This window comes from Mastigoproctus giganteus, chromosome 14 (assembly GCF_048544385.1).
Source record: "Mastigoproctus giganteus isolate SK-2022 chromosome 14, ASM4854438v1, whole genome shotgun sequence".
Taxonomy (NCBI): domain Eukaryota; kingdom Metazoa; phylum Arthropoda; class Arachnida; order Uropygi; family Thelyphonidae; genus Mastigoproctus; species Mastigoproctus giganteus.
Window position 1 is genome coordinate 1 of NC_143588.1, and position 12,500 is coordinate 12,500.

At 28.1% G+C, this 12,500-nt stretch overlaps 1 protein-coding gene across 1 annotated transcript; it reads left to right on the forward strand.

The window, feature by feature from the left end:
• The first annotated feature begins 6,923 nt into the window (after positions 1-6,923).
• Positions 6,924-9,837, forward strand: LOC150074940 (serpin B6-like). The gene is made up of 2 exons (XM_090388996.1): positions 6,924-7,919; positions 9,829-9,837. Exons 1-2 carry the CDS (start codon positions 6,924-6,926, stop codon positions 9,835-9,837), a joined length of 1,005 nt encoding a protein of 334 aa, XP_090245122.1.
• The last annotated feature ends 2,663 nt before the right edge of the window (positions 9,838-12,500 follow it).

A 12,500-nucleotide genomic window follows, 5' to 3' on the forward strand; every position in this document is an offset into this window, starting at 1 on the left:
AAATCACTACATTTCTTTATCGTTATTTATTATTCATTATTATTATTATTATTAATAATAGTAGTAGTAACCAACAGTAATCCTAAAAATATATTTTAATGAGTCAAATTGGGTTGAAGATAATGTTGCGGATAACTAAAAGAAAAAAATCTATAAAGACAAAATCACATTGGGCCAAATCATGTTGGTTTATTTTATATTGGATTAACTTAATATTTACTTAAATTATTACAAGTTGAATAAAAGGGCTAGGCATTTCTGATGAACTTTTATTTTCATAATAATGATAAAAGACGATCCACTGGAAGTTCCACTATATGTTTCACTACATGTTCCACTGCATGTTCCAGCGGATGTGTTCCTGGATGTCCCATTGAATGGAAATCTAGTATATAGAGGATACTGTATTCGTATTAGATCCGAATTGATTTTTGAATGCAGAAGATTAATTTTTATTCTAAATAATAGTTTCGAAAACTTACTTTATATATTACTAAATGATTTTGAACGTTTTGAAATTTTGGGAATTACAACTAGTTGCCTTCTTTCGAAAATATTTACAAAAAAGAATATAATAGAAATACATTTACCATCCATTCCAAACTTTGAGAAGTTGATCGAATATTGTAAATCCAAAAAATTTCATCCATTTTACGTGATAATAGATGAAATTACAAAAAATGTTATTTTTGAAACTCATAACAAAACGTTATTAATTTTTTCTGCTAACGAAGAATACCATTCTATGTATCTTTATGATTTTGTAAATTTTCTTTTTTTAAAAGATTCTGTCGATGGATATGCTTGTTTGGTGGATTGCCTTAATTCACCTTATGTCGAAACATATATTCCAAGATTTAAACATCCATATTGGAATCGAGTTTATTGGGATGCATTTTATCATGAGAAATTAGACCCTAATGATCATTTTGAAATGTGTCGTCGATTTTACATTGAAAATTTGAATGAACAAATATATACCTTATCAGAATCATTTACTTCGAGAGGAATAGCCTTTCTACCGTTATGCCTATCAAAAAAATACAATTCAAAAATTACTGCCAAAAAAAGATGGAAAATTATCAAATCTATTGTGTTGTTGATAATGTTTTATCGAGACTTTTTAAAAAATTATTATCGACCCGGTAGTGAAGGTTATTATAAGGTAAAGAGCCATTTTTACAAATTAGTTAACAAGATCGCGATCAACAAAAAAAGACAAAAAATTAAGAGGTTAATCAATGATTTAGTACTTATCCTAATCTATACGTGAAAAAAAACAAATCACTTTTTGAAGAAATATAAGCGGAGAAATCGTATGATTATTTTGAAAATTACAACAATTTGTCACGTTATTTTTTTTTTCATGACATGAAATCTGTAATTTTCAAAATTATCATGTTGGTTAAATTAATATATCATATTAATATAAATCATATATAAGGTGGGTGATAATATTCCAATACGTACCGATTGTTCCTATGTTACCAGATGGACAATTGACATATAGAGGATCCTATATTCATATTAGATCCGATTTGATTTTTCAATGCAGAAGATTAATTTCTTTTCTAAATAATTGTTTCGAAAACTTATTTGATATGTTACTAAATGATTTTGATTGTTTTGAAATTTTGGGAATTACAACATATTGTATTCTTACGAACATATTTACAAAAAAGAATATAATAGAAATACACTTACTATCCATTCCAACCTTTGAGAAGTTAATTGAATATTGTAAATCCAAAAAATTTCGTCCGTGTTACGTGATAATAGATGAAATTACAAAAAGTGTTATTTTTGAAACTCATAACGAAACGTTACTGATTTTTTCCGCTAACACAGAATACCATTCTACGTATCTTTATGATTTTGTAAATTTTGTTTTTTTAAAAATTCTGACGATGGATATTCTTGTTTTGTGAATTACCTTCATTGGAGCGAACCATATTTTCAAAGGTTTAAATATCCGTATTGGGATCAAATTTATGTGGATGATTTTGTTTATGATAACTTAGACCCTAATGATCATTTTGATATGTGTCGTCTTTTTTACATTGAAAATTTGAATGAACAAATATATACCTTATCGGAATCATTCACTTCGAGAGGAATAGCCTTTCTACCGTTATGCGTATCAAAAAAATACAATTTAAAAATTACTGCCAAAAAAAGATGGAAACTTATCAAAACTATCGTGTTGGTAATAATGCTTTATCGAGACTTTTTAAAAGATTATTATCGACCTGGTAGTGAAGGTTATTATAAAGTAAAGAGTCATTTTTACAAATTAGTTAAGAAGACCGATCAACAGTACTTATCCTAATCTACGCGTAATGTTATTAAATCAACACGATTTAACAATCGTTCAGATGCATCCATTTTTTTATATCAATTAAAAAGAAAAAATACTTTTGAAGAAATATGAGGGGAGAAATCGTATGATAATTTTGAAAAATACAGATCATGACAAATGAAGGTTTTTAAAAAAACAAATTATGACATGACAAATTGGGTAAGAAATATAAAAATTTACAAGCTCTATAAAAGGGCACGTGTGAATATTTATTTTGGTAAATAATCATAATGTCCAAAGACTATCAGGCTAAAAGAACATCATGTATTCCAATACATTATGATGTTTTCAGTCTACCAGATGGAAAACTGAAACATAAAGGATATCATATTCATATTAGATACAATTTGATTTCTGAATGTAAAAGATTAATTTCTATTCTAAATAATGGTTTTGAAAACTTATTTGATATATTACTAAATGATTTTGAACGTTTTGAAATTTTGGGAATTACAATTAGTTGTATTCTTTTCAACATATTTCCAAAAAAGAATATAATAGAAATACATTTACCTTCTATTCCATCCTTTGAGAAGTTGATAGAATATTGTAAATCCAAAACATTTTGTCCATACTATGTGATAATAGATGAAATTACAGAAAGTATTATTTATGAAACTCGTAACGAAACGTTATTAATTTTTTCTGCTAACGAAAAATACCATTCTACGTATCTTTACGATTTTGTAAATTTTGTTTTTTTAAAAAATTCTGACAATGAATATTCTTGTTTTATGGATTACCTTCATTGGATCGAACCATATTTTCAAAGATTTAAACATCCGTATTGGAATGAAATTTATGTGGATGATTTAGTTTGTGATAACTTAGAACCTAATGATTTTTTTGATATGTGTCGTCGATTTTACATTAAAAATTTGAATCAACAAATGTATACCTTATCAAAATCATTCACTTCGAGAGGAATAGCCTTTCTCCCATTATGCGTATCAAAAAAATACAATTCAAAAATTACTGCCCAAAAGAGATGGAAAATTATCAAATCTATTGTGCTGTTGATAATGTTTTATCGAGACTTTTTAAAAGATTATTATCTACCTGGTAGTGAAGGTTATTATAAAATACGAAGTCATTTTTACAAAGTAGTTAACAAAATTATTGATCAACAAAAAAATAGACAAATACTGTCCTAATCGATGAAATATTAAAACAGAAACTCTAAAATAAAGTAGAGATATTAAAACAGAAACTCTAAAATAAAGTAGAGATATTAAAACAGAAACTCTATAATAAAGTAGAGATATTAAAACAGAAACTCTAAAATAAAGTAGAGATAGTAAAACAGAAACTCTAAAATAAAGTAGAGATATTAAAACAAAAACTCTAAAATAAAGTAGAGATATTAAAACAAAAACTCTAAAATAAAGTAGAGATATTAAAACTGAAACTCTTATTAAAACAGAAACTCTAAAAAATAAAGTAGAGATATTAAAACAGAAACTCTAAAATAAAGTAGAGATATTAAAACAGAAACTCTAAAATAAAGTAGAGATATTAAAACAGAAAATCCAAAAATAAAGTAGAGATATTAAAACAGAAACTCTAAAAATAAAGTAGAGATATTAAACAGAAACTCTAAAAATAAAGTAGTGATATTAAAACAGAAACTCTAAAAATAAAGTAGTGATATTAAAACAGAAACTCTAAAAATAAAGTAGTGATATTAAAACAGAAACTCTAAAAATAAAGTACAGATATTAAAACAGAAACTTAAAAATTAAAATTGAAATTGAAATTAAAAATTAAAATTAAAATGTCAAAACAGAAACTCCTATAAAATAAAGTAGAAATAAACAGAAACTCCTAAAATAAAGTAGAGATGTTAAAACAGAAACTCCTAAAATAAAGTAGAGATGTTAAAACAGAAACTCTTTTTAAAATGCTTTTTGTGGATGGAATTTTCTGATCTAAATCAATAAATTCTATCGAAACAAAAATTGTACAAGGGGAAATAAGTGTTTATATATTATATTATATATATATATATATATATATATATATATATATATATATATATATATATATATATATATATATATATATATATATATATATATATATATATATATATATATATATATATATATATATATATATATATATATATATATATATATATATATATATATATATATATATATATATATATATATATATATATATATATATATGATAGAATTTATTGATTTAGACCAGAAAATTCCATCCACAAAAAGCATTTTAGGAAAAAAGGATTTTCGTTTTAATATCTCTACTTTATTTTTAGGATTTCCGTCTACATATTTTTATGTTCTCTATTTTAGAGTTTCTGTTTTAATATCTCTACATATTTTTATTTTCTCTATTTTAGAGTTTCTGTTTTAATATCTCTACTTTATTTTTTAGAGTTTCTGTTTTAATATCTCTACTTTATTTTTTAGAGTTTCTGTTTTAATATCTCTACTTTATTTTTTAGAGTTTCTGTTTTAATATCTCTACTTTATTTTTTAGAGTTTCTGTTTTAATTCTCTACTTTATTTTTTAGAGTTTCTGTTTTAATATCTCTACTTTATTTTAAAAGTTTCTGTTTTAATATCTCTACTTTATTTTAGAGTTTCTGTTTTAATATTATTTTAGAATTTCTGTTTTAATATCTCTACTTTATTTTAGAGTTTCTGTTTTAATAGTTTTTTAGAGTTTCTGTTTTAATAATCATTTACTTCGAGAGGAATAGCCTTTCTACCGTTATACATATCAAAAAAATACAATCCTAAAATTACTGCCCAAAAACGATATCAAATCTATCGTATTGTTGATAATGTTTTATCGAGACTTTTTAAAAGATTATTACGAAGGTTATTGTAAAGTGCGGAGTCATTTTTATGAATTAGTTAACAAAAGACCGATCGACAAAAAATAAAATAGTAGTACCCTATATCACAAATGAATTTTAACCGATTCTCCTACTTATTACAATGCCCGAAACATTTTTCGGTCATTCAGAATCAAGTAGCTCTTCTTCTCTTTAGGATAGCATTGAAATTGTTTTAATATGTTTTTCGTGGCAATTTAGCAATTTTTCAAACGTGTTGATTTTTTCAAACGTGTGTGATTGCAAACGCGTGTGATTGCAAGTCTCAAAACAGGAGAAGACGATTTATACTCAGGATCCAAAACCTACGTGAAACTCTGATTTTGAAAAATAATGTCGAAAGACGATAGCAATATTCCACTGGATGTTCCACTGGATCTTCCGGAGGATCTGTATCTTCCAACACGGGATCTTCCAGATTATGTTGAACTGGGTATGCTACTGGATGGAAAAATGGTATACAGAGGAACCTATATTCACGTTAGATCCGATTATAGTTCTCTATGCAAAAGTATAATTTCTATTCTAAATAATACTTTCGAAAACTTATTCGATATATTATTGAATGATTTCGAACGTTTTGAAATTCTGGGAATTACACCTAGTTGTATTCGTTCGAATATATTAACAAAAAAGTGTATAATAGAAATACACTTACCGTCCATTCCGACCTTTGAGAAGTTGATCGAATATTGTAAATCTAAAAACTTTCATCCGTTTTACTTGATGATAGACGAAATTACAGAAAATGTTATTTTCGAAACTCGTAACGAAACGTTATTGATTTTTTCTGCTAACGAAGAATATCATTCTACGTATCTTGACGATCGTGTAACTTTTCTTTTTTTAAAAGATTCTATCGATCGATTTTGTTGTTTGGTGGATTCTCTTTGGTTACCTTATCTCGATCCAGATAATCCAAGATTCGAACATCCAAGATTTAAACATCCGTATTGGAATCAAGTTTGTTGGTCGGAGTTTGACGATGGTATCTTAGATCCTAACGATCATTTTGAAATGTGCCGTAAATATTACGTTACGTATATGAACGAACAGATATACACGTTATCGAAATCATTTAATTCGAGAGGAATAGCCTTTCTACCGTTATGCGTATCAAAAAAATACAATCCTAAAATTACTGCCCAAAAACGATGGAAAATTATAAAATCGATCGTATTGTTGATAATGTTTTATCGAGACTTTTTAAAAGATTATTATCGACCCGGTAACGAAGGTTATCGTAAGGTACGGAGTCATTTTTACAAATTAGTTGACCGAAACATTAGTGTCCTAATCGATGAAAATCAATAATTTAGTAACTATCGTATGTCTGAATAAAACGAATTCTTTGAAATTGCCATAACCGGTAAGAACGTAATCTGTGTTTCATTCATTTCCTATTCATATTCGTCGAATTCGTCGTCAGTCACTTCAATTTTTTCAAATTCCTCATTATTCGATTCTTCTTTTACCTCATCTGTTTTAGGTGATTTTTTATTGAATATTGTTTCATCTTGTTGTTCTTGAGACTTATTCAATCCTATTTTTTCTCTATTTGTTTTCAATGGTTCTTCCTTTGATTCTTTACTTTTCCGACGATTTAAATTTTGAAAAAAAATAAATTGAAATTGAATGGAGAATATTATAAAAACATTTGTCCGAGTTTGGATTTTATTAGTTTAAATCAAGATGCCTGTTGTCGACGATAAAAGATTATTTGTCAATAAATATTTATATCGTTATTTCGTTTCGGATTCAACAGGAAATTTGTTTTATTCTCCATTCGGTATTACTCTTGCTTTACACACACTGCTCGAAGGTGCACGTGGAAAAACAGAATCGCAGATTAAGCATGTTTTGGAATACGACGACAACACATCTAACGAAGATATAAAGAAAAATTATTTCGACTACCTAATAGAACTAAAAGATGTTTTCGACGTCGCCAATATTATTTTAGTAAGACAAGAAATTGATGTCGATGTTAATCGAGAATATTTAGAAGGAATAAAACAGTTTTACTTGTCAGACGTTAAAAAAGTTAACTTTACCGATGAGGAAGAAACGATATCGATGGCGAATTCGTGGGTAAAAAAGAGATCTAGAGAAAAAATTCAAACTATATTAGACTCAGTCGATCCCGAAACAATATTACTACTTCTTAACGTAGTATATTTCAAAAGAACGTGGGCAATACCCTTTGACCAAAAGGAAACTTTATTTGCAGATTTCTACAGCAAAGGTTGCGAAAAAAAATCGGTACCTACGATGATCGCGAAAGACGCATATTTTCGATTTGGCCGTGGACGAGATTTTACCGTTTTAGAACTTCCGTACGAAGGAAATAGAGTAAATATGTTGATTTTCCTGCCAGATACATTAGATGGTTTGTCTGCTATGAAAGAAAATTCATTCGAAGATCCACTAGATCTTCGAGAGGAGTTAATCGAAACTATTGCACTTCCAAAATTTAAATTGAGATACACAAAAAAAATTTCCACGGAATCATTAGGAATTGGATATGCCGGTAAATGTAACTTTAGTGGTATTTTCGATACTTCTTCTTACTTGATATTTCCCGAAATAATTCACAAAACTTTCATCGAAATAAACGAAGAAGGAACCGAAGCTGCTGCAGTTACCGGTGTGGGAATTTATACGGATTCCGTTTCATTTCGACCAAATGTATTTGTTGCTAATCACCCTTTTCTTTTCTTTATAATTGATAAAACAACCAAAATAATATTATTTATCGGTCGGATAGACGAACTTTAATTTTATGTTTTATGGCAATTAAATATTAAAAATAAAGTTTTTTATAAAATCAGAATGTGGATTTGCAAATTAAAAAAAAAATAAAATGAAATAAAAAAGTACTTGTTTTTGTTCGGGAGCACTCCTTCTGTAAATGTAGCTAGCTTGCATGTACTAGGAGAAGTGCCCCCTACATATACAGAAAGATAGCAACATTCTAGCAATAGAAAGAAACTGCTTTTGTGAAATCTTTCTTTACTAAAATTAAATATCTTTTAAAAGACATCTACCATATAAATTAGAAATTAAAATGAAAACTGAAATTAGAAATTAAAAATTAAACATTAGAAATGAAAATTGAAATTAGAAATTAAAAATTACACATTAGAAAAGTTAAAATTTAAACATTAGAAAAATTATAAAATTAAACATTAGAAATTAAAATGAAAAATGAAATTAGAAATTAAAAATTAGAAATTAAAATCTCTAAAATAAAGTAAAACAGAGAAACTCTAAAAGAAAGTAAAACAGAGAAACTCTAAAATAAAGTAAAACAGAGAAACTCTAAAATAAAGTAAAACAGAGAAACTCTAAAATAAAGTAAAACAGAGAAACTCTAAAATAAAGTAAAACAGAGAAACTCTAAAATAAAGTAAAACAGAGAAACTCTAAAATAAAGTAAAACAGAGAAACTCTAAAATAAAGTAAAACAGAGAAACTCTAAAATAAAGAAAAACAGAGAAACTCTAAAATAAAGAAAAACAGAGAAACTCTAAAATAAAGAAAAACAGAGAAACTCTAAAATAAAGTAAAACAGAGAAACTCTAAAATAAAGTAAAACAGAGAAACTCTAAAATAAAGTAAAACAGAGAAACTCAGTACGGATATCAAATCAGAGAAACATTTCTTAAAATGATTTTTGTGGATGGAATTTTCTGATTATAATAAATTCTATAAATCAAAAAATTCTATAAAAACAAAAATTGTACAAGGGGGAAATAAATTTTAATAATCTCTCTTAATATTTTTTTTAAATAGAACGATCTCTTAATTTCTAATTTAATCTAACCTAACCTTTCTAATTTTTTATTTGTAATTTTTTATTTCAATTTTTTATTTGTAATTTTTTATTTCTAATTTCGATTTCAAATTTCATTTCAAATTTTTAATTTTAATTTCTAATATTTAATTTCAATTTCAATTTCTAATTTCAATTTGAGACACCTAAGACTGCACCCAGTGTTTTTTTATATAAAATGAAATCAATACCAAAGCTGCAGTTAATGATGTACCTAAGACTGTATCCCAATCGTCCATGATGACACATTTATAATGTTCTTTTGGTGGTTGAACTGTGCTGCATTTGGTAGCGTGTTTAATTTCCAAGATTACGAGCTGTATAAGAGGATACGTGTGAATATTTATTTTGGTTAATAATCACAATTTTTAATTTCTAATTTTTAATTTCTAATTTCTAATTTTCAAATTTCTAATTTTTAATTTTAATTTTTAATTTCTAATTTCTAACTAACCTTTCTAACCTAATTTCAATTTCTGATTTTTAATTTCAATTTCTAATTTTTGATTTCACTTTCTAATTTCTAATTTTCGATTTCAGTTTCTAATTTCTAATTTTTAATTTCACTTTCTAATTTCTAATTTTTGATTTCACTTTCTAATTTCTAATTTTTAATTTCACTTTCTAATTTCTAATTTTTAATTATTTCATTTCAATTTCTAATTTTTAATTTCTAATTTCAATTTCTTAATTTGTAATTTCTAATTTCTAATTTCTCAATTTCTAATTTTTAATTTCAATTTTTAATTTTTAACCTGGCAGTTAGGTTAGGTTCTCGAAATATAGGTTAGGTTAGGTTAGGTTAGGTACTCGAGATATAGATTAGGTTAGGTTAGGTTAATTATGGACTTGTTTCAAAAATTATGACATTGTAAATGTCATAATTTTTGACATCTAAAAACGAATGTTCTAATAAACGTGCGTTCCATTCATTTGAAAAAATTCATCTTCGTATTTTTCGAATTTGTCGTCTGTCACTTCAATTTTTTTAAATTCCTCAATACTCGATTCTTCTCCTTTTTTTTCATTATCTATTTTGGCTGATTCTTTATTAAAGATTGTTTCATGTTGAGATTTATTCAATCCTATTTTTTCTCTATTTGTTTTCAATATTTCTTCCATTGATTCTTTATTAAAGATTGTTTCAACATCATTAACGATTGTTTTTTCTTCATTAAAGATTATTTCTTCCTTAGAATTACTCACGATCGATATACTTTTTTTAAAATTTGCAGTTACTTTTGTATACGTTTTCAAGATTGTTTCGTCTTTAGAATTATTCATGATCGATATAATGTTTTTTTAAAATTTGCAGTTACCTTTTATATACTTTTTTTAAAGATTAAATTGAAAAAAAATTAAATTAAATGCATTTTGGTTATTTTTGAATATTTTGAGATTTTAATTAGTCAGTTTCATTCAATGTTTTGCTGATCAATTTCTATGAAAAAACCTATTGTCATAAGCATTGAGTTTTGAGTTGAGTGGTTTTTTTATTAATTCTGAACTAAGAATGCACCTTTTTATTAATTCTGTACTTAACCTAACCTAAAAGCTGAACACCGAACATCGCACCCAGTGTTTTTATTAAATGCAATCAATAATTCTGTACCTAACCTAACCTAAGACAGCACCCAATGAGGCACCCAAGGAAGCACCCAAGGAAGCACCCAGAGTACTGCACGCAGTGTTTTACCCAGTGTTTTTAATGAAATGCAATCAATAATTCCATACCTAACCTAACGTAACCTAACCTAACTTAAGACAGCACCCAATGATGCACCTAAGACTGCACCCAGTGTTTTTTTATGAAATGCAATCGGTTACCTAACCTAAGCTAACCTAACTTAAGACTGCACCCAATGAGGCACCCAAGAATGCACCCAGTGCTTTTTTTTCACCTGACCTAACATTTTGATGAATGAAGCACCCAATGAAGCACCAAATGAGGCACCCAACCCCATGATGCACCTAAGACTGCACCCAGTGTTTTTTTATGAAATGAAATCAATAACCTAACCTAAGACTGCACCCAGTATTTTTATAATAATTGTGTACCTAACCTAACCTAAGACTGCACCTCATGATGCACCTAAGACTGCACCCAGTGTTTTTTTATGAAATGAAATCAATAATTCTGTACCTAACCTAACCTAACCTAACCTAACCTAAGACTGCACCCATAAGATTGCACCCAATGATGCACCTAAGACTGCACCCAATGATGCACCTAAGACTGCACCCAGTATTTTTATAAAAATTGTGTACCTAACCTAACCTAAGACTGCACCCCATGATGCACCTAAGACTGCACCCAGTGTTTTTTATGAAATGAAATCAATAATTCTGTACCTAACCTAACCTAACCTAACCTAACCTAAGACTGCACCCAATGATGCACCTAAGACTGCACCCAGTGTTTTTTTATGAAATGAAATGAATAATTCTGTACCTAACCTAACCTAAAACAGCACTGCACCCAGTGTTTTTATAATAATTGTGTACCTAACCTAACCTAACATAACCTAACCTAAGATTGCACCCAATGATGCACCTAAGACTGCACCCAATGATGCACCTAAGACTGCACCCAATGATGCACCTAAGACTGCACCCAATGATGCACCTAAGACTGCACCCAGTATTTTTATAAAAATTGTGTACCTAACCTAACCTAAGACTGCACCCCATGATGCACCTAAGACTGCACCCAGTGTTTTTTTATGAAATGAAATCAATAATTCTGTACCTAACCTAACCTAACCTAACCTAACCTAACCTAACCTAAGACTGCACCCAGTGTTTTTATTAAATGCAATCAATAATTCTGTACCTAACCTAACCTAAGACTGCACCCAATGATGCACCTAAGACTGCACCCAGTGTTTTTTTATGAAATGAAATGAATTCTGTACCTAATGAGGCACCCAATGAAGCACCCAGTGTTTTTGTTATGAAAGTATCTAACCTAACGTAACCTAACCTAACCTGACTGCACCCAATGATGCACCTAAGAGTGCACCCAATGTTTTTTTATGAAAAGAAATCAATAATTCTGTACCTAACCTAACCTAACCTAACCTAACCTAAGACTGCACCCAATGATGCACCCGACTGCACCCAATGATGCACCTAAAGACTGCACCCAGTGTTTTTTTATGAAATGAAATCAATAATTCTGTACCTAACCTAACCTAACCTAACCTAACCTAAGACTGCACCCAATGATGCACCCGACTGCACCCAATGATGCACCTAAGACTGCACCCAGTGTTTTTTTATGAAATGAAATCAATAATTCTGTACCTAACCTAACCTAACCTAACCTAACCTAACCTAACCTAAGACTGCACCCAATGATGCACCTAAGACTGCACCCAGTGTTTTTATAATAATTGTATACCTAACCTAACCTAACCTAACCTAACCTAAGA